The 22,731-nt window shown below is 40.1% G+C and overlaps 1 protein-coding gene across 1 annotated transcript in view; it reads right to left on the bottom strand.

Moving 5' to 3' along the window:
• LOC111573421 (A disintegrin and metalloproteinase with thrombospondin motifs 16) overlaps positions 1–22,435 on the bottom strand; it is a 53,817-nt gene extending 31,382 nt beyond the window's left edge. The window contains exons 1-7 of the mRNA XM_023277567.3: positions 21,903–22,435; positions 21,647–21,737; positions 18,514–18,866; positions 6,920–7,343; positions 4,376–4,578; positions 1,605–1,688; positions 438–597 (exon numbers count right to left, since the gene is read on the bottom strand). Coding sequence (XP_023133335.2) covers positions 438–597; positions 1,605–1,688; positions 4,376–4,578; positions 6,920–7,343; positions 18,514–18,866; positions 21,647–21,737; positions 21,903–21,995 — 1,408 coding nt within the window. The 5' untranslated portion in view covers positions 21,996–22,435. The remainder of the gene's footprint in view (positions 1–437; positions 598–1,604; positions 1,689–4,375; positions 4,579–6,919; positions 7,344–18,513; positions 18,867–21,646; positions 21,738–21,902) is intronic.
• Between the last annotated feature and the right edge of the window lie 296 nt (positions 22,436–22,731).

Genomic DNA, 22,731 nt, shown 5'->3' with positions numbered 1-22,731 from the left:
TGCTTCAGTTTCACTCTTGCTTTCTATCTGCTGTTTAACATTTTTCCATATTACTACACAAAATACAGCATGTGACAGTGTTACACAGAAAAACTGCCCATCTTGTGAACATCTGGTTTGGCTGCTGTGATCGTGGGTCACACAGTGTGACAGAGGACAGGAACATCTTCCCAGAGAATGTCAGAGAGACAAAATGACATATTTCCAGCAAGAGCAACAAATAAACCATAAATAGGAACAGATGCTATTTATGTGACTTTGTTTAATGAGGAAAAACACTCTTACTGTCTGACTTCTCATTATTTCATTGTCTTTGCATGGCAGTGGATCAGTGCATTCGCAGGAATCCTTTATTTACTGTCAGATCACATATTTCTGCATTTGGTTGCTGCTTCTCTGTGATTTTTATACCGATAAACAAAGCAATAAATATGTACCAAGAGTATCACAGGGTTCATTCTTCCAGGAGCAGATGTCGAGTCCTGTGAGGAGGATGGCGTGGTCGTGGTGTCGGCCTTCTCTGCCTCCCAGAGTGGACTGCCAGTGGCAGAAGCTGTTCAGTGTGTGGTCTGCATGGTGGTTGATCACTAAACCGTCCTGTGAGATAAAACAGATCAAAAGAGGCACAAAGACAGACAGTGTTGTGTTTGTGTAAGAACAGGCATTGCTTTTATATTTATTAGTAAGCGGACTGGACTATCTCACTGAACTCAATGCACACACAAATGGTTTACCTTGATGCAGTATGCACTTTATAATCATTACTGTAATCACTTTAATACTGTCATTTTAAGTCACTTTATTCAAACCAAAGTTTACAAATGCACATTGCATTTTATCACCACTGCTGCTGTCAGTTTAAGTAAGCTTATTGATTTAGAAGTAATAATTAATAATTTAGTTAAAGAGGATCAGCAAAGTAAGAATTTCATTGCACAGTGTAACAGTCTAGTTTTCTGTGGATATGACAATAAACTTCTTGAATCTCGAATACAGTAATCTTTGGTTCTTTGCCTAATCTTCAAGATCTTTCAATATCTTTCAGATTTTAAAGGCAACATGAAGATCTGAGAGAAAATCAGTGTTGCTGCTGGGACATCAAATGTCTCAGAGATTTCTGCATTTTTGGCATTCCTCCTGCTGATAATTAGTTCCTCTTAAGGAAGATTGAAATCTATGAACATCATAGGTGGATGGAAAGCAGAAGCTATTGTCCTCAAATTGCCTGACAGTTTTTCTGTTTTTCCTGCTTTTCTCTTTCTTTTTAGCTCCTGCTCTGTTTCCAACTCCTTCATTCCACGAGAATTTCCCCCCTAAATCTGGCAAAGATTCAAGGAAACATAAACCCTATAATTAACCACCGTAAATGTCCTTAGTAGTTAGGACAACCCCGGGAAAATCTTCTGAGACACCTCAGAGCCCTGGACCTTCAGGCATGACAACAAATAAACAAGCAAATGATCTGTCTTTCTGAATTCTCTCTTTGTTTGAAGCTGCATAATGTGTGCAGCTAACACAAAATAACACACAAAGTTATTAGTGTACAACACTGACTTGTGGGGACATTTGAAGATTTCCCCTAACACTGTTTTGGAGATGCTCACCTGCTCTTCATCCAGGAGGACGAGGCCCACTATCACGATGTTGATATTCCCTCCTATCGTACCATCTTTGAACAGACTGGAGACCTGAAGGATGCACAAGCAAACATTATTATCCATCAATATTATTACTGCAATTTACACCTTCATTTGTCTAAAACTTCCTCATGAAATTCAGTTTGCAGATTGTTATTTACGTAAAACACTACCAAAAATAACTTTAATCAATACGGACACTGTGGTCTAGTTAAATCTAATGTAGTTTGGAGCATAATTGACATTTGCAAATGGCTTGATAAAGGTGGTGGGGTTAAGTGCTGATCTTTATCTAGCTGCTGAAATTTTAGCATCTTATCTTAAAAAAACAATCTGACTCACACAACTCAAAGAACATGTTGCTTACTGTCTCAAAAACTTCCCTGACTTCATCCTGAAAACTAAGCACCACATGCATATCTCTGTCTCTGCTATAAATCAAAAGTTCAATGTGAATCATGTGACTATTCTGGATATTTTAATCATTTAGTCAAGCTTATTAGGCCTTGATAATAATACCGTTGCAAATGCAACGAAGAGGCCTGTTTCAAATGTGAGACAACACACCTTGACATTCTTGTGGAAATAACACACAAAGCACAATCGACATTGCTGACGTCTGACAACCACAACTGCTGTTTCCAATTCAGTTTCTTGTACAGACATACGATCAGTCATAACAGTTCGGGCTTTAAAAGGAGACTCTTAATCTTTTGTTCATGTTCGCTATCTGTCTTTCTCCCTGTGAATCCATAAGGTGCCACTCATAAAGTCTTTTTGTTTCCCCGGGAAGACTTTCATTCACTCCTTATGTTCCTCATGTTTGGTCTTCCTTTGCACTGACTCATGAGAAGACACATGGCAGCAGTTTGTTACCAAACTCACGAGAAAATGCCAAAGTCAAAGAGGCAATCAAAGCCACTTACATAAAGTGAGATGTCCCGAAACACTGGTGTTTGACAGAATGTCAGATTTGCACAGCCTGATCTGATCAGATCAGATGATTGTGAATCGCTATGTTTTCACGGCCAGATAGAAGAAACAGTCACACCAGTTCCCATAGAGCTTCAGTTTTTTGTGGTACATAATGGACAGCATGCTTTTTTTAAATTGGTAAATAAAAATGCTTTTGAAGTCTTTTAACTGTAGCACAGAGAAAACATAAATCTGAGTGAATGCTGGAAAGGCTGACGAGATTTAATTTTCACCAAACATTTAAAGAACCTTTTTAAAACCCCTGGGAGTGGTGCAGCTGGGGTGGAGGGTTGGGTGTTTTCTGTGAAACTCCATACTCTATTTAGGTGACTCCTCTGAGGCAGTCTGCGACTGCTCCAAGTCGGATTCTACTCGAAGGAACCATGTTTTCAAAATAGACGGATTATCTTTGGATTTGTCAGTCAGTCATTAAGTAGCAAAACGAACGTGACGGAATTTGCTTGCAGATCAACTGAGACGAATGAGGGGGGACACTGTGAGCGTCGCGGCGATGATCTCACCCAAATATCAGTTTCATGTTTTTAGATGTCTTCTGTCTGATAAGTTAGTCTGGAAGACAGGTGTGTCAAGTCACCAAGCCCTTAGTATTTGCAAACCTCAAATAAACGGTATGGCTTCCAACCAGTGTCAGCTGATGCTACATGCTGTATGATGGCAGATCATAAGAAGTCTTATTGTTGATGCCAAAACTTTGTTTGATGCGTGGAAATAAGCCACTGCTACATGTCGCTGTCAGTCACATTAGATGCTGTACTATTGTTAAGTCTCTTGTAAAGATTTTATATATGCTGAGAGTGTGCAGGACTGCCCAGAAAAATGGAAGAAGTGATAAAGGAAGTAGACATCCTGTATCATATTGGCTATTTATAAAAACTAAGCAGACTGGCTAGTAAGCCAGTGTAAAGCCTTGACTATACTCCCTTGTGTACATACACACAGACAGTTGTTGCTATTATAGATTATAAATTCTATTTTTCCTACATGCTCAATGGTTCGAACATGTATGCATTCTGTGCATGCACACTACTGTCTTTGCAGATTAGATGTGAATTTTGGACAGCACGCAGACATTCATGTCGGGGTCAACGTAAACTCTTGCACATTTCAGGAGATGTAAAAATGTATAAAAGCATAAAGGCCAATTCATGGATCATGAAAAATTTGATTTTGGATGCAGAATTTGAAATTGGACAGTAGATATACAGGCTGTTCCATTCATACTTCAGTAGACTTTGCTCACATTGCTTCCGACACTGAACACAGAAATACTGAGAAGTCTCCTGTGAACGTTTCTGAGATGTTGCTGATAACTTTGCACCTTTTGCTGGATATAGCAGCTGGTAAGAGATTGGCCTGTAGCACTGTGTCGATGTGATTATTCCCAAGCAATGCCAGCTGCAGTGGATGGACTTAACACAGGATTACTGGAGAAATTAGGACTTCTTGCTGAGTTTGGGTACTGTTGATGGAAAGCATGCACAAATCAAAACACCCTGAAAGTCTGGTAGCTACTTCAATTATAACCATTGCTGCTGATGATGGAGAGTTTCCTCATTCAGCATCAGCGCATAAAACAAGTAACTGTTTTCCTGATGCAATCGCAATGGTTGCAGTCTGCACAACCACTGTTTTTGAGCTAAATGCAGACATCTACAGATGAGTCCACATCAGCATGCTGATATATCTATATAGTGGCATACTGTTTTATTCTGTCCAACACTGCAGAATTGAAAATCTCTCACCATGTTCAGCACAGTAAGAACATATGTGGTTATGTTCTCATGGCCGTGGTTGTCCATCATCTTTCTGTCCACCACCACCAGAGTCTCCACATTGAGCTTCTGATTGGCCTGATTCTTCATCAGCGCTGCCCTTTTGTTCCTTGGGACAAACTTGTACTCGTCTGGGAGGATAAAAACATCTTCTTCTGGAGGTTTGGGCATATCTGTAACAACAGATGGTGGAACATAAAAGGAGTTAGAATTCATTAAGCAATTCAGTGTTTTAAGTAAAACAAGTGGAAACAACCTGCAGTGCACTTAGGCTGCAGAGTCAACATAATCAGGAAGGAATAAACCACTGTAGAGAGACTTAAGTGATTGATGAAAAAAAAGTATGTATATTATAGCAATTTAAATGCAGTTATAATGGCCATTACAAATAGGTGCAAGCTTTATTTCCCACAGCTGATTAGACTGTATGTTTTGAAAAGTTTTGAAATTACCTTCACTAGCCAAATGGCTACCTTTAAACGGTGATGCTGGCAAGCAGCTGACAACCACTCTAGATGATTAACTGTACTCTTACATTTGTGACCTGATGTCATGGATAAAGTGCAGGCTGAGATTGTTTCTCTTGTTGACTCTGGCAGTCCCAGTGTTATGCTACCATTAAGTAAAGTGTGAAACCACAGGATGTGGCTGTGCTTTAGCTGCAGCTACAGAAAGTCACAATATATGCACCAAAATGTGTATGTAAGATTTTACAAGCTAAAGCGTCCATTTTCCTGTCAGTGTAGTTATCAAAGAGATGCCTGAGCAGTTTCTTATTCTGCAGACAATGTTAGACAATAACCAGCACAGAGAAGTCAAACCAATTCGTGTATCTGTTTTAATCACCTCTGCAAGCTAAAGGTAATAAAGATGATTTTGAATAGTGCCCAAAATGATGTCAGTCTGACATAGATAAGATGCTTATTTATAGGAAAGCGCTGTATTATCAGTTATTATTTGTGACTCAGAAACACACACACACTTTCTCACGTTCACATCACATTCATATTTTTACTGTGACATAAGATTAATTGTATACCTGTCAGTGAAAAAGCTCAGCCTAACACCACTGTGGCATTTGACATTATCGCCTCCGATCTTCACTTCCATGTTTTCAGGTTATCACAGCTTTCACCTATCACTGCCTGCCTCAGATAAACTACAAAGGCTAGAAAGTTTGCTTATATAGGCGGAAGGCAGGTGAATGACCAAAGTGCCTTTCTGACTAAAACACAGCACAGGTGTTCAGTGAAGTCATGGTATGAAAATGTAAACATGGTGTGTTTTCACAGGGGACAGACAGCTGGAGTTCTGCAGGGTGGTGCTGGTGGTACCGCTTCAATCCCTGCCTGCTCGCTGTTCCAGTGACCCCTGTGACACCAGCAATGTTAACTGATCTTGTGGTAATTTCTTGAGAACAAACATTTGTCACACTGCAAAGTGAATTTAAACATGCCTTTTGACCTTTCATAGGTTAAATCACTAATTACGTCAAGCAGAAATGTCTATGTGAATTGAGGAAAGCTTTGATATCATAACAAATACATGGTTTATAAAAAAATCTACCTTCCAATCTTCCATGGCTGGGGTTGTTTTATAAGGAAAATTCATCCAAATATGAGCTGTGTTATTGTGGTCTGAGTGGCATTTTGTCTTAAATAAAATCTATAATAAAGAAACGATCTCTCGCCAATCTAAAAACCTGCATTGGAACAGCTTTTCTTTCTATTTAACACCAAAGAGGATGATGAAATCTGTAGTGTTTTTGAATGTTTGGTGAATGCATATGGTGATATCAGCATTATTTAATAGGAACAAAATGAATATGGGAACATATTCTACCAGTGGATGTTCCCATTACACCAACCAACCACAACTGTGTGAGGTTAACTGCTAACAGAGTTAACCAAAAATGTCAACAAATAGATTTATTACCATATTACATGTGTTTTTCTTTTCTTTCTGAGACTGTAAGTGGTGCAATAATCCCTATCAAATGTGGCTTAACTTTAACTTAAGTTCAAACCAATAATTTAGTTATGTGTAGAAATTTAAGAGTAATATAACAGAGCCGAAACTATACAATGTGAGTCATATGTCTCCGTGGGAACATTTTCATATACATGTCAAATGTTATCCATTTTCACATGTTGGGCAAAAATTAGTGCACAGCACTTTTCAGGATAGAATATACAGTTACATAATCTGATTTAATTAAAGCACCAAAAAAGGACCAATGGCAAATGTCCCCTTAGTGGGAGAACATAGATGTCTGAGGTTAATCTCATAATTAAATCTTATGGTGAGTATTTAAAACGATTTGCAACATCACCAGTGCGGAAAAGGTTCATGCAGTGCTTTTCCCTTTTTCTTCTCTCTGTGTCCTCTGTTTCCTTATTTAATTAATGTCTGCATAAGAAGCAGCTGCAAAAATATTGAATACATCTAAACATGTAGTGAAATATGAGTGTGCAGGTTACATGGGGACTAGAAGGAGAAATTGCCCTTACATACATTTCTTCCTTCTCCCACAGAAGTGTTGCCTCTGCTTCTCCCCATGTCTGTAGTCGTTGTCATGGCGATGGCTACCGTGGTGATGGTGATGCATCGTATGCTCGCCGTGACTGTCGCTGCTGTTGTTGTCGCGATGATGAGGACTGATGCCACTTTGCTGTTTCTGCAGACCCCTGTGTTGATCCTCAGAAAGAGTGTTGAAGGTGGTTTCTGTGTTTGTTACGAAGTGACTGCGAGGAGATGAATCTGTGGATCTTTTCTGAAGCACCCGACGGCCTTTCTGCTCCGTTCCAGACTCCCTTTGTCTCTTGTAGAGGATGTGAGGTTGGTGACTGAAGGGTGCTGAGAAGTTTTCTCTCTGGGCAAGGCTTCTTGGCACCGGTCTCAGGAAATAGTCTGCATCTTGTGTTCGGATCAAACCTGACTAGAGGCAAAACAGAAGATCTTATTAGCTTCACAGCATTTAGATTTATTTAGGCTAATCTTCTGTTTCCATCATGTTCACTTGTCAACATTCAAGTTATATATCACACTTTAAAGAAAGAAAGCTGGACTCAAAAAATGACCCCTGGAGTTATTATTCTTGATGTCCAACACCTTAAAAGTTAATATATTCTCTTCCACTGAAAGTAGCCTAAAGGGCAGGGGTCGGATATTACAAAAATAACTTTAGAACAATTACTTTCTCCAGGTATTCATTCAGCTGCCCGATCTATATCTGTCAGCAATTAGTCAAGATATGACTCTTGTTCACTGCAACCTGACCCTCCAAACCTAAGTGCAGCTCAATTACCAGCCATGTTTCTTCGTGTTCAACATCTGTTTTGCTGTTCGAGGTCAACTGTTATCTCAGCAAAATCTGAATAAGACTTGTTTCAGATAGAGTGATTTTCAAACAGAAAGGCAGAGGGCAGCTCTCCTGTAAACACTTTATATGCTACACTGTAAAAAAAAGTTTAAAAAGTACAAGATAAATTACAAAAAATTAACTGTTTATAAAATTGTGAAAACTTGACAGCAAAAGAGCAACAAAAAAACAAAACAAAAACAGTTTGAATTTCAATGTTCACAAAACTGTATAAATGGTAAAAATAAATAAATTAATAACAGCAAACATCTGTAAAATTATTGATAATAATTTACTGATTTAAATACTGTAAAACTGTGCAATTTTATGGTCACAAGAATGTAAAATAAAGGGTTACTACTTGTCAAAGTTACTATACTTTTTCAACTGCAGTTTTGACCATATTTTTTAACAATCAGCATGTATTTTTTTCCCCTGTGATTTAACCAGATACCTTTTTTAAAAAATTTTTTTACAGACAAACTTTGTTAAAAACAAACAAACAAAAAAAAAACTGCTTGCCATTTGTAAAAATACCGATCTTTGATGTACACATTATTAACAGCTTTGGCCTGTTTTTTTTTTTTTTTTTTTTAAACATACTAATTAATGTTTTTTAATGCAATTTTAGGATCTATAATCTAACAAAAGAGTGAAAATTCAGTAAATTGCACAAATAATTTCAGCTAAAAACATTCAAGTCAAAGATATTTTACAGTGTATATGTTTTATAAATCTAACAAACAAAAATACTTTGACTACAGTACGTAACAAATTGTTTTTAAAACTCAATCTTTGACGTTATCAATATTTCTTTCTCGTTGAAGCCGTTGTTATGGAGACAGTTTTATTATGAGTGACTTGCTAAAAAGGCTTTTAATGTTAGGGGCTACACTATGGGAAAGCCCATTTTAAATCTGTAAATGTTTAGCAAAATATTTCTTCAGTTGACCTTTTTCTCTCTCCGTCTTTTTCACTCTCTTTGGAGACTGAGACATTTTCAGCTTTCATATTCCATTTTCAATAAACTTCCATCAACACGGCAGGTTCAGACACTTGGAGATACTTTCTTCTGCTCTCTGCCTCTCTCTTTGTCTCTCTCGGTCTCTCGAAACACGCACCACATCTGCGCTGACAGTCAGCTGGCACGAACTGCTTGGACTTTAACTGCACTTGGCAGTAACAGTGATTTCCCTAAAATACATTTAATTGACTACAGTCTCCGTTTTTTTTTTTTTTTTCTCACTGCGAGTGGAGTGTGAGGTCCTTCGTCACTGCAGCCAGTTCGCTGGCTGACAGAAACAGACTGACACAGTGGCAGAATGTATATGTGTGTGTCTTATCACAATACAATGTGGACGTTTGAGACAAAAAAATGGATGAAAGACAGCTGGAAAAACAGAGAATATAAATGTACAACTGAATGCCTGCATATGAATTTGCACAGATTTGCACATGTATGTTTTTGCATTAAAGTAAAAGAATCTCTAGTTGCAATAAGTCAGTCTTGCAGATTCAAACTTCTAACAACACTAACCTAAGTCTGTACCTCTGTCACAGAACAGAAAACTAGTGGAGCAAAGTCCTCGGAAAATAGTGTGGCCGCATTAAGCAGCAAATGTAAAAAGGATGAACTCAGTACAGATGAATATGAGCCAATACAGATGTGTCATCCATGACCGCAATGACCGCACAGTTTACAGCTTTCATCGTGCACTGTGAGAAAAAAAAGTACAGAATAATGCATTTATGTTGCATTATTGAGATTTTTTCTCTGAAATTATATAAAAATATACTTTTTACACATTCAGTTATCTTGATATAAAAACCATACGCACATTGCTCGACTTTACATGACCCCTGAAGTGTAAAGTTCATGGTCACATGAATACTGGTAATACTGGTTTCATGCCCTCACCACAAGTCAGCGGACAGCAGTTGTTGTTTGCAGGTGTTTCTGTGCTGGATAATGATCATTTCCCACCGTATCGTAACTGGTGTTTCACAGACAAAAGAAAACCACAAACAACGACACAGAAACATATTTGGAGACATATTTACAGCCGGAAACACACTCGTACTCACTACTTACTGACATGATTACAATCTTTTAGGCCCTTTAAAAAACACAAGAAACCAATGATGGTTCATACTATAGTCCTCAGACAGTGTGCATGTTTTGCTACATCAGCAGCTTACCAGCACTGTCATGTCTATTGTCTGTGTTAAAATCCTATGAAATACTACAGCTGCAGTTTTCCACCACAATCCAAGACAATGCTGTACCTACTACAAAGAGACGGCAGTGACTATGGGTGATTGACTCCAGTTAGCTTCGGGAAAAAAGAAAGATGGCAAAGGGGGGGGCCGGTTCTTGACAAAAAGAGAACAGAGAGGAACTGGAAAGAGGCTTAAGATGCATTACCACCTTCAACTGTTGCTCGCTTGCCAACGGTCAAGAAATACCGCGGCCAGGATCGTTGCTCACAATCACATGTGACAGCCGGTGCGTGATTCCACATGGCACCCGCCCCAGCAATGTGTAATCACAGACAATTGTCAACATTTGGTTCCAAGTCACGGTGAGGCCTCTGACCTGAACTGCGCTGCTGTCAACCTCCAGAACTTCACACGATAAGTATTTATTCTGTCTGGGTGGGCGGCTACAGGGCTGAGGCATTAGTGTGGAGATGCAGGAAAGCGGCTCTCCGGGGAAAACCGGTGCCATGGGTGGATGCTTTTGGTGGAAGGAAATAAGACAAAAATCTTTCTTCATACTTTGTTTTTGTTGTGAGTGGTTATTTTTGGTCCGCTTATTCCAATGGCAGTCAAATGAGATGGGACAGATAAAAAAAGAGGAAATCCATGATGGAAAGAGACAATCACTGGGCTCACACCTGCAGCACCATGGACCGCACTGTTTAGTTGGAAGTTGTTATAGAAACTGTCATGTTCTGATACATATTAAAGAGCAGTCTGGAGTGCACAGTGCATCTGGCTGACATTCAGTCTTAAACAGAACTCACTGAGCATATCTGCAGAGCTGAACTACTTGCAGTAAGCTTGTTTTCAGCTGCATGAACTGCCAGCTCTCTCTAACTCATACGGTTAGAAATTTCAAAACATGGCTTTACTTTCATTGTTGCTCATATCTGCATAAGACACCACTTTAGAACAGCATGCAGATATGTATGCAGCAAACAATTCAAAAGGGGAAGCAAAGCTTTTAATTTCAAAGCTGCAACATGAGTCAAAACCAATTCAACAATTCCATTTGAGACATGTGAACAAGCACAAACAACCCAAAGCTTCAAATTGACAGAGTTCCCTGTTTGACTGCCACGTCTGTCTCTTCCCTTTCAGCACCACATCTATGTCTTATAATCTATTGTCTGTGTAAAGACTCATCTGTCTTTTCAGCACTGAAGTTTGTTACAGGAGACACAATTATTCCCAGATAGTGGGAATAAATGTGGGTCTCCAAGGATCCTTGATGAGGCTCCAATTTGATGGTCTTCTAGCAAAAAAAAGTCCCTCATGGAGATAACTATGTGAACTTATTGTCAACTATACATTGCCAACTCTCTCTACACACTGTAGAGATGTATACTGTGGTGAAATCTAGTAGACCTTCTATTTCTATCTGCACAAGTTGTTGTCAAATTGAGCATTTTCATAACTTCATCTGTGCTTTTTTTGCAAGGTCTTCGCATAAAAATCCTTTCAGAAGTGATTTGTTGCAAAGCCGAGTTAATGATGAGCCACTGGTATGCTTGTGTCTGCAGCTCCATCATAACAAGAACCATGAGTCACTTTCCACACATCCTCCTGTTTCCTCTCATCTACGTCTGAATGAATGGACTGTTTCTCCTCGAGACACATCAATGCCTCTAATTGTTTAATGAATGCTGTCTTTATGGATGGTGTCCTGCGTTGAATTCGTTCAATCCAGATGCTGATGTTGCATAATTTAAATTGCACTGGCAGATTCTATGATCTTTTAAAATAAGGTAATTTAATATATATATGTATATATATGTATATATATATATATATATATATATATATATATATATATATATATATATATATATATATATATATATATATATATATATATATATATATATATATATAAAACAAGTTTTTAAAATATATGTAGTATATATATATATATATATACTAAGTTTTTATTTGTGGACAGAAACCAGACTTAGAAATTGTATAAAAGACCAGATGTAATAGCAGTGTACTACATGTCCAATGAATTCAAAATGTTTGTCGTAAACAAAGCAGCATGCATCCCCTTTGTCTTCCAACAAACCCCTACAGTAAATCTTTTCATAATGTCCTCAGTCCGTAAATGCTGCTCAGCCTTTCAGTTTGAGCGTTGCCTTACAAAAAAAACAACATACATCTGCACTTTCTTTAGGTGTGAGTGTATGTATGCAGGCCACTATTTTAGGAGATTAGGTCACACTAGTGCCTTTCGTAAATAGCCAAAGTCATCAGATTACACACTGCGCTCTACGAGGTGCAAATAGCAGTCATAAAATGCTGAAACACTTCTTGGGAGGGCGCAAACAGCTGGACTCTCTGGAGTCAGACTCATCCAGACAAGCAGCGACAGGAATGGGGGTTGGCAGGTAAGAAACGGTAGGAAAACGGAAATGAGGGGGGAAGCATTCAGTGCATTACAAGGTGCACCTGACTGTGAGCAGTATATGGTTCTCTCGACTTTTTTTTTTCTTTTCTCACTACCTCTGGGATGGAGACAAAAGAACTATAATTATACTTCATATTTAGTACTAATGATTTCAATCTAAGCATGTTTTTCAATTAAACTCCAGTCTATAAGAAGTACCGTATGCGTGAGCTTTAATTCAGCATCTAAAAATAATAATCAGATAAACAGCAACAGCAATCCATGAATTTAAGCTAAAAAAAAAAAAGAACAAGTGGATATTTTCCATCTCAGATTTATTCTTGAACAGCATTCCAACAAATAGCTTAAAATTTCCCAACTATCCCGCTTTTGACAGACCAAAGTGCAGCAATGATTTATGCTCTGATGATTTACTGTGTTTGTTGCATGAAAACTGATCTCATAAAAATTACATTTCAAGCAGCCGATGGCAGCGATTCAAACTCTGACTTTGCGTTGACAGAGTTTATTGAAAAATTGGGAATGATACCCTGACATCACACCATCAAGTCACCATTTCTGAATCAATTAGGGATTTCCATATTATCCAGAGCACATTACACGAACTGGAGGTCGATTAATTTGGGAAACTATTCTAAAGGGACTCAAGTCCATCTCATCTGTGCATGGCTCAAACCTAATCTACTTTCTACGACGTGATGTGAGCAGATGATGAAACTGGTAACAGTCCTTTCAGATCATTTTATGTATCTAATATTGAAAACTGATGCCAAGACCACACTGTATGCTTTTCAAAGCTTCATCACATAAGTAGACCATCCCTCTTATATCCTTGGAAATCCCAGAGGTGGGACGAGTGTGCAGCATTCTATTATTACCACTACTACTAGCCTAGAGGCAAGAAACACACCCGTCCTTTTACAAGAGGAAAACACATGCCCTCCAAGTGATTTGTAGTGGCAGGACATTTAGTATTTCCCTTTGATACAAAAGGAAGGTGTTCTTCACAAGTTTGAGTGAAATTGGATGAGACCAACAGATGTATATGAAGCCCAAGGATAATGAGGTAGATCCAGGACCAAAAATAGACAGTTAGAGAGCTTGACAAGTGTCTGCTAATATTTACAGAGGCAAATTTATGAGACATTAAAGGTTCAAGATGTGTCTGACACTAATTCCTTTGGGAAAAACCTTCATAAAACCAAATCATTATTATCATGGGCACAATCTATCATATTTATGTGTACGTAAAAATGCTTTGTGAAACATGTCATTGAAGTAGGTTTGTGGTTTATAGATAGACTCCTCCAAGTCTCTCCACTTGCAGAACTAAGAATCTACTTTCATGCTAGCAGCTTTTTGAGGCCTTCCTTATAGGATCAGTGGTATTTTGAGCTAAATTTCACAATGCTAACATACTCAAGTTAATGAGTGATGTGTTCTCCATCTTAGCATCCTAACTGCACACAAACAGATAATTCTGTTTGTGAAAGGAGGGTATGCAGTTTAGGAACCTCGGCATTTGTTTTTTGCAGATGATGTGGTTCTGTTGGATCCATCAGGTTGTGATTTTCATCGCGCACTGGGACGGTTTGCAGCTGAACATAACACGATGAGAGTCAATACCTCCAAACCATGGCTATTTGCCATAAAACCAATGGTTTGCTACCTCTGGGTTGGTAATAGGTTGCACCGCAAAGTAAAGAATTTAGGTATCTCAGGATCTTATTCAGAAGTGGCGTGAAAATGGAGCATCAGATGGTGCAATGTCAGCATTAATCTATAGTCCGTACAAAACTTTTCAACTTGCAGAGGGAGCTGTGTCAGACGGCAAAGCTCTCAATTTACCAGTGGATCCAAGCAGCTGAACTGAGTTTTATCCATTTAAGATAAAGTGAGGGGCTCGGTCTTTTGGAGAGAGGTCGAAGTACTGCTGCTGCTCCTTTGCATTCAAGGGAGCCCGCTGAAGTGTTTTGGGCATCTGATTAGAATCCCTCCAGGGTGCCTTCCTTTGGAACTTCTCCAGACACATGAAACTGGGACAAGACCTCGGGATAGACCCAGAACTCACTGGAGGGGTCACATATTTGGCCTGAGAACATCTTGGGATCCCCCAGGAGGAACTGGAAAGCTTTCTTGAGGAGGGGGACGTCTGGAATGCCCCACTTGGCCTGTTGCCATTGTGACCTGACCCCCGATAACCAGCAAAAAATGGATGAACAGACAGATGGATGATTGATGGATGGATGGATGGATGGATGGATGGATGGATGGATGGATGGATGGATGGAAGGACTGATGGACAGACAGATGGATGGATGGATGGATGGATGGATGAACAAATAGCTGAGAATTATGAGAATCTCTGCAAAATCTGAAATTTTGACCTGACGATTGCACTGAGAATTAAAGGGATCATTAAAATCAGTTGGCCCATATCCTGCGCCATGCTATGGCTGAAAATCATACAAGATGCCATATATGGGGGAGAAAATATAATTATTCATGGTACCACACTGAAACAATGTCTGCACAGCACTCTGCTCACCGCCCTTACCCCCATAAAAGCCAGACTAAAGCGTATTATGCTGCAGCATAAAGTCGACACAGAAGAGGAACTGTTTTATGGTCTCCCCTTGCACATGTGTGTGACTATGCAGAGAATGAAAGCACTTGGCAGGTGAACAGTGCAGTCAGTGGGGCTGGCCTGCTACTTTTATTCCCCCAATTCCTTGCTTGTAAGTAAGAGATTTTTATGGTTGATCTCCCTACTGTCATCAAAGCAGGGCAAACCACTATATGGGCTGCCAGAAGAGGAGAGTTGAAAAGGCAGTCTTTACAACATCACACTTCCTACAAGGGGTTTTCTGGCACTTCAAAATGCCAGCAAAGGAACAATGACCCTTACAAACTTTATCTCTACATCTTTCTCTTTCTCTCTGATCTTACTTTATCTTCTCTTTGTGTCTGTCAGTCATGAGAAACCATATCATACAGGCTCTGGAAATCACTCTGAATGCAGATGGATAATGCCAATTTCTCAAAACAATGACAGAGCAAACAAAGGTGATGAAATGCTCTCATCTAAGTTGTACCATGCTGCAGTTTGGAGGCCAGGTGTTGTGTTTCTCTGGTCAATATTTACCTGTTGCCAGTCAAATAGGAAACTGGTCAAAGTGCAAGGTCTCCTGTAAGCTTTCCGATGGCCTAGTTACCAAATTTTGACCAGTCGTATAACACCACAGTCATCCTTCACTTCAGAGGACATCACAGTGACTTACATTTTCATAGAAATTTACTCCTAACCACCACTTGCCATATTTTCAAACAAAAACCTAAATTTTTTCTAATTTAAAACGTTTAATGATGTGTACTAGGGGGATTTGCGTTTCTGTTCACATAATGTCACTGTGGAAACTGATTCACTGACCCATAGTTACTGACAATGATCCCAGAAAGCCTCTCCAAATACAAAACCAGGTTGGCACAGTATATAAATGATTTGCAATATTACTATCCTATGTTAGTTTAAATAAGATTTTAACTAAATGTTTAAACAAAAGCAAAAAACTCTCTTCTATCCAGTTGTTGGCTGTCTATGAAGTCATTGTGGATTTCTGAAAAATGGTAGCTATCTTTATCTTTCCCCAGGAGTCTAAATACCTTTGTCTGCTGACTTTGCTTTGCAGTTCCCCAATTCACATCAGAAAAAGTCAAATTCCCATTGATGCACTGACCTAGACCGTCCTAGCCAGCCTTAGCCGTGAGAACCACATTTACAGTCTCTGCAGCCCTGGACCTTTTGGCTGAATCTTTTATTGGAATCTGGTCTGAAATGCAGGCACACACACACACACAAGCACACAAAGACAGAAGAAGAAGGAGAAGAAGCATCCCCGGAGATGTGCCATTCTCCGTGTGTAGTTTTAGAGGGCAATTCTCAGACACAGCAGTGGTCCTCTGAAAGTATAAATAGGAAACCCGCAAAAATGGGCCTGGAATTTATTAGAATTAAACACACTAAAAAGCTAAAATGAAATGCGGTCATGCTAGTTTTTAAAGTGGTTGTTTTGTTAAAACTATGAAAAGACAGGAAATCTGAAAGAATGTTTTTTATTCAGATATATGACTATTGGTCTAAATGAACCTAGTATATTATTTAAGAACAAATAAGGAACACTGCACTTTTTTCTCTGCTTACTAGCAAATTGTTTCATTCCAACTCCAGTGGTTCTAAATGGGTGTATGTGTATGTGAGTTTAAGGCTGAGAGGATTACATGTGCATTCATAAAACCCTTTGTTCTCCAATCCAGACTACTAAGAGGGCCAGTATAACACTTGGGGTCTTATGGTGGAGCTGCCTCACTCCAGCTTACTTAATGTCATTCTTACAGTCATGTTTCCTTTATGTTCATGCAGCAGAGAAAGACCACCAAGGCAAGAGCTGCTGAAAGTCAGCCAGCATTTTTCACAGACAACAATAAAGTCTGGGGGACATAATTAGAAATTGCCCACTCAGCAATATTAGCTTAAGTAATAAAAAAATATGAAGGGTAAAAGTAATGATGACTTTTATCCAGGACAAGATGGATGTATCACACAAGAAGAAGTAGAAAGAAAAACAAAACTTCCCTCGAACACTTCCAGAACAAACTCAGAGCAAGTCTTTGGCCCAGACGCTTGAGTCTGATCTAACACAAACACAACCTGCACTGCTGATCATGTCAACACCAATAAATCTGCTCAGTTTTGGATGTAGATATCAGCTTACTAACTGTGCGGCTTTTAGTGTGTTGTATATATTAGGCTAATATTAACATCACATCTAGTGCCAAAGCAGCTTGCTGCACAGTTACCATCCATTCGCATGCTAGCGCCTGGCCCTTCCTAATGAGACAATTCACTTGAATTAATTTAGCAGTATTTTTGCAATTTGCATTCAGTCATTTCACTTTTTTGCTGTTCCAGTAGCTAATTTGCAGACGTTATTACTCGCTGGTTGAACTCGAGCAAAAAATGCCAGTCAGTGTCATGGAATATTAAGCACATTTTTATATCTGCGTGCTGAACTTCTTGTGTCAGCCGTGAAAGTTGTGCAAACAGTATTTTTGGTGCTAAACGAAAAGATGAAGTACCACCAAAACATTATTTTGGCATATTTGGCTTCCATTTGGATTTTCCTGGCTTATAGAGCAAACATGATGCGATGTTCACAGGCCCGACTTTTCCATTCATTAGTTATTCATTAGCTGACTCGGACAAAAGAGCAACATGCATGGAATGAGTTAGAACTACTGATGCACGGCAGGCTGGAGGAAGAAACTCCGGTGCATGACTGGCCAACTTTGTCAGTGGGTTTTTAAGTCAACTCAAGTCAAATATAAGTCAATTTTCTGCCCACAGTAGACAGACAATGCATTGATTCAAGTGCTGTGTGAAAGGCAGCCTCAGTGTAGCAGACTGAAAGAAGTAACTGATTACAGTTCTGATGTGTCAAAGAGAAGGACAGTTTCTCACAATGAAAGAATTGTAGTTTTATCTAGATTTACTGGCCGGCTTTAATCTGCATTTTTTTCTCCTTCCATTCTTCTTTTTCTTCTCAATTTTTCCTTTCGCTCAGCGTCTGATTGGCATCTGGGCTGTAAGAGCTTGTAACCCAAAATTATAGTGTGCTGTGTTTTAAAGCTTTCAGTCATTTTGTCAGTGTGAGTGTTAATTTGTTTTTGTTTTATAAATGTTAAGTTGAAATCCAGAAAGGGTCACAGCCCTATCTCTCTCACTCTCCCTGGACTCTGACACTCTTTGTTTATATTATCAGGGTTTCCAGGATCAGCCAACTTTCTTTGGCTCTCAGACTCGCTATGTCTTCAAAATCAGTGAGTACAATTACAGATCAATCCAAATACAGCCAAATCTAAAACCGAAATAAAAGCGTCCAGGAGACAAACTTTCAAATAAACTGAGCCTGGAGTCTTTTTTGGCTATTACAAACACACACACCAACCCAGATTTGGCTTATCTGCTCAATCCTTCTCATCCAAACCCTCCTGCAACCTGACTCTGTGCATGTTCAGACTCACCATCCCCATGCATGTGGACAGTGCCACCGAGGAGTTGACCCCTGACCTCAGCGACCCCTGGTAAAAGCAGAGGTCGTTCTGGTAGTAGGCCCTCAGGCTCTTGGTGCCGTTCTTTCCCAGGACCTGGATGGTGAAGCCAGGTGCAATCAGGCTCTCCGAGGCCTCCCTCAGCTCCATGTGGAAGTCCTGCCCCAAGCCACTGAGCCGGAAGTGGACGGTTTCACTGCCATTGATTGATGATCCTGCATCTGGAGTCAGAGATCTGCGTCGCCTTCTGCGCTGATGGTGGGCAACTTCATGAGAGATGTAGAGACCTTGGTGGTTGACCTCATATGGAGACACAATCTCATATTCTGGTAAGACATAAAAGACAACAAGAATGGAACAAAATGGGAAAAAAATTATTATTGTGTGTTTGCAAAATTTTAAAAAAAGTGAAACACGGCGTTGAAATGCAATCAGAACACACGCAGAAATCTATTATACTGATATGAAGCGTTAACCATAAATAGATCTCATGGGCTCAAACTACAGAAATGAGAGCTGGTTAAGAGAAAGCTGTAATACTAAATGTGGGAGATTACATTTTGCAGATGCAACTTCACAACAACAGAACACATTGTCTTTGAGGTCACTCTGTAGGAATCTGATGTGTCAGCATCATCTACTGCAATATGTTACACCTCATGTCAGCTGCTTCCCTGGTTGCATCATGCACGGAGTAAAACTACAACCTTTTCCTGTCCTTTGTAAGTCCTCCTTGACCTGCCTCATATACTTTTGCTTGCAGGGTCAAGCAAGAGTTACAAGAAAAGGAAGGGTTCTAGACAAATCCACGCCAGGCTTTTCAGTGGAGAGTGGATCATGTTTGACCTGGTGTTTTACTACAGTTTTTACTACAGCTCGACCTGGATAACTGCAGGTAATAAAGGGGTGATGGGGGCAGGTCACAGGCCTGGCCTTTAAGTCCAGTTAAATGTCTGTGGCTGCAGAAACTAATGGGTTCTTCCTCAAAAGGTCAAATCCAAAGTAGCTGACTCCTTGCTGACTCCTAGAGTTGTACCAAAATTGCTTTTCCAGGGACATCGTGACAGAAAACACCACTCATGTTCATCCTGAGTAAGAATGGCCTGACCTAGTAAAGGAGACCATCATGTGTGACGAATGAAGCATATCAAGTCTTTAAAATGTTTGATAAATTGCAGTATTTTAGAGATCAGGCTTTTTGCATGGCCACAGCATGTATAAAATGTGTCAAAATGTGCATTATTTCCTCTGTGTTTTGCAATAACTGGTACTGTGGTGGGATTTTAGAACGATAGGATGCCTGCTATTGTGAGCCATCACGCACCTTTAAACCATTAACTCTTGATACATTTGGGTCTATGAGTAACCAGGAAGCAAACAAACAAAGCAGCAGTACTGTTGAACTGCTAAACTGCTGTAATGACCACGACATATATGCTAAATCTATCATGGGGAAAGTTATACACTGTCACTTTTTCAGGTTAAAGTGCACAGAAATAACAGTAACCTTGGACGTACAGTCAACAAGACAGTGTCAGTTACTGTACAGTATGACCTGCTTTGGCAAGCCTTAATAATGAGTAAATATAGCACAGAGACAGACATGTTGTGGCAGTGGGAAAAACATGCAGGGTGGCAGACAGTGTGTCATCACTGGCAGTGTGAATGCCTGAGGTTTCAGCCTGGTTATTTGGTGCATCTTAGGGCTGACTTCCAGCCCCCACACACAACACAACATGCTCATTACCAGATGCACTTATTTAATGCAGCTTGCTTTACTATGATTGCTTTTTATCACGCAGTCACAGTAATGGGTGGCGACAGTGGGAAGCTACTGGTGTGATCTATTTGAAAGCTGCAGCACTGCAAAGAGCAAACACATACCTCAAGTCTCAAGCATTTTCTGTGCAGACACCAGAGCAGAAAATGGTCCTCTCTATCCTTGCCACTTTGTCCACCTTCCCCCAACCCCCACACACACACTTACATCTAGTTAACTGTCCCACCCTAAGTCAAAAAACAGCTGCAATGACCCATGTCTGACAGTGAATAAACAAAGAGTCTGCGGGAACAGAGCACACTCACACACATCTTGTCTGCTGGACTGAGACAAGATCCTGCAGTTGTTAGTTTGTTGGTTTAGTGGCTCCTGAGTGCCATTAGTACTGATAGGGGCTTTAGGCAGTGGTACCTCAGCTTAAAATTAACAAAAGATTGCACATAAGAATTCCGCCCTCACCAGTTCTAATTCAACTATATGAATGTTGGACAAATTAAAACTGGACAGTCATTGTTGAAGGCCTGGCTGTGAGATGACAGGGTTTCCCCTTCACTTCTGTTTCACATCATCACCACATGTTCCCAGGGAAAAGACTTTTTTTTTGTGTCATTTATGGATGCTTTTCATGGTAACAACAACAACAACTACAAGGGGAAAAAAGAGATCTGGACTACAATGCACAGCCAAAGAAGTTTCTGACTCAGCACACCCCATGGGGTTGTTAGTTCCACAAAACAAAGAACAGATGCAGGCCTTGCATTTAAATGCTTGCAATAATAATTGGATCATTGCATCCTCATTCAAGAAGTTTGTCACTCAGTGCACTTATGTTTTTGGTGGCATTTTCATTGTACTCTTAAGCAGTTGGATGAATAATCAAATATTCTTTGCATCTTGTTGAAAGGCTTTACAAATCGATAATTTAATATGGGTGCCTCAAACAAGGACAATGAGTTTTGCAAAATTAAAGTGTTCTAATTTTTGCTTGGGCTCCACAGCTACAGCACAGTGGTGACTGTGTCAGGGTGCAGGTCGCCCCCTAGCGGTGAAGAGAGGAAACACACCGCGCAGGTGAGCGCTGTTTGATGCTGCTGGTAGTCTGAAGGATGCAGACCGTAGCTACACGTTTCAGCTTCTTGTGTCGAAAAGCACAGAATAACCCTGGAAACCATGCCTGCACTCCACCACACACACACACACACACACACACACACACACACACACACACACACACACACACACACACACACACACACACACACACACACACACACACAAAACAATTCAACCCCCTCTGATGACATTTTTGTGCAACACTCAACATACCCGTGTATTGAGGCAAGTTGAGAGATCGGAGCAGATCCGATGCTCGTGGGTGATATCCCAGACTGTCAGCACCATCATTCAAAAGTACGCTCTGTAGGGAAGGAAGTGCACATGTGATTTGGTTTGCGCATCCTGCAAAATCACGGAAAATGATCTCACTTTGCCACCTGAAGTGTTGACAACTGCATGAGCTCTGCATGCGTGCGCGTAAAAATATGTGCGTAAAAGCGCATCGGAGACAATGCAACAGACTTACTTTGGTCATCGTGAAAAAACAAAAGAGGTGCAAAAAGAGCAACCACCGCGTCCAGTTCTTCCACTCTGCAGGAGAAAGGCGCAGGAAAGCCATGTCCGTGGATCACAGAGTCTAAATGACACAGCCGCCGTATAAATAAATAAACCAGCCAACAGCAGCGTTTCTGCTCGTGATGAATGAAGCATCAACAAGTTTCACATGCAGCCTTCTTCAGGTAAACCACTTTGGTCTCCATTCATCTCCAGTATCCAGAGGCGTTAAATTGCTTCAACTTAAGTCCTCTCTCCCGGCAAGTCATTTTCCTTTTTTTCCCCACTCAGACAGCCCGACTAGAATCCAAGTTCCCCCTCTCCCTCTCTCTCTCTCACTCTGCCTCTCTCTCTCTCTTTACCCAGTGACCCCCGCGGACCATTTTGACTCCCAATGAAATCATGTGATTGTCTTAAATAGGTTGCGTCTCGTCTTGGCAACGGCAGACTTCTATGAAAGTCGCACTGAGTCCGAATACGTTCCTCCAGGGAGCAGGCCGAGGGAGCACTGAGCACAGGGCTGCGGGTGTGAGTGTTTTGAGGAGTGGGTGTTGTAGGGGGGTGGTGGAAAGTAGGTTTCAGCCTGTAGCCAATCACATTTGACACCTGTGCTGAGAGATGGGGTTTGTATCCATTTCTCAACTTGCAGCAGATGAATGTCAGAGGAACAGTGTCAGCGTGGGATTTTAAAAAAAGGAAAATCTTTTATTTCTTGCAGGGAGGTTATGCAGTTATTCCTGCTGTAACATATTTGTTATGTTTTCAAAGGATAGCTGGAATGCTATTTTGGATTTTGCAAC

Source organism: Amphiprion ocellaris, chromosome 9, assembly GCF_022539595.1.
Source record: "Amphiprion ocellaris isolate individual 3 ecotype Okinawa chromosome 9, ASM2253959v1, whole genome shotgun sequence".
Classification (NCBI taxonomy): domain Eukaryota; kingdom Metazoa; phylum Chordata; class Actinopteri; family Pomacentridae; genus Amphiprion; species Amphiprion ocellaris.
Note: the sequence above shows the minus strand (reverse complement) of the source record. Positions and strands in the feature narration are given on the sequence as shown.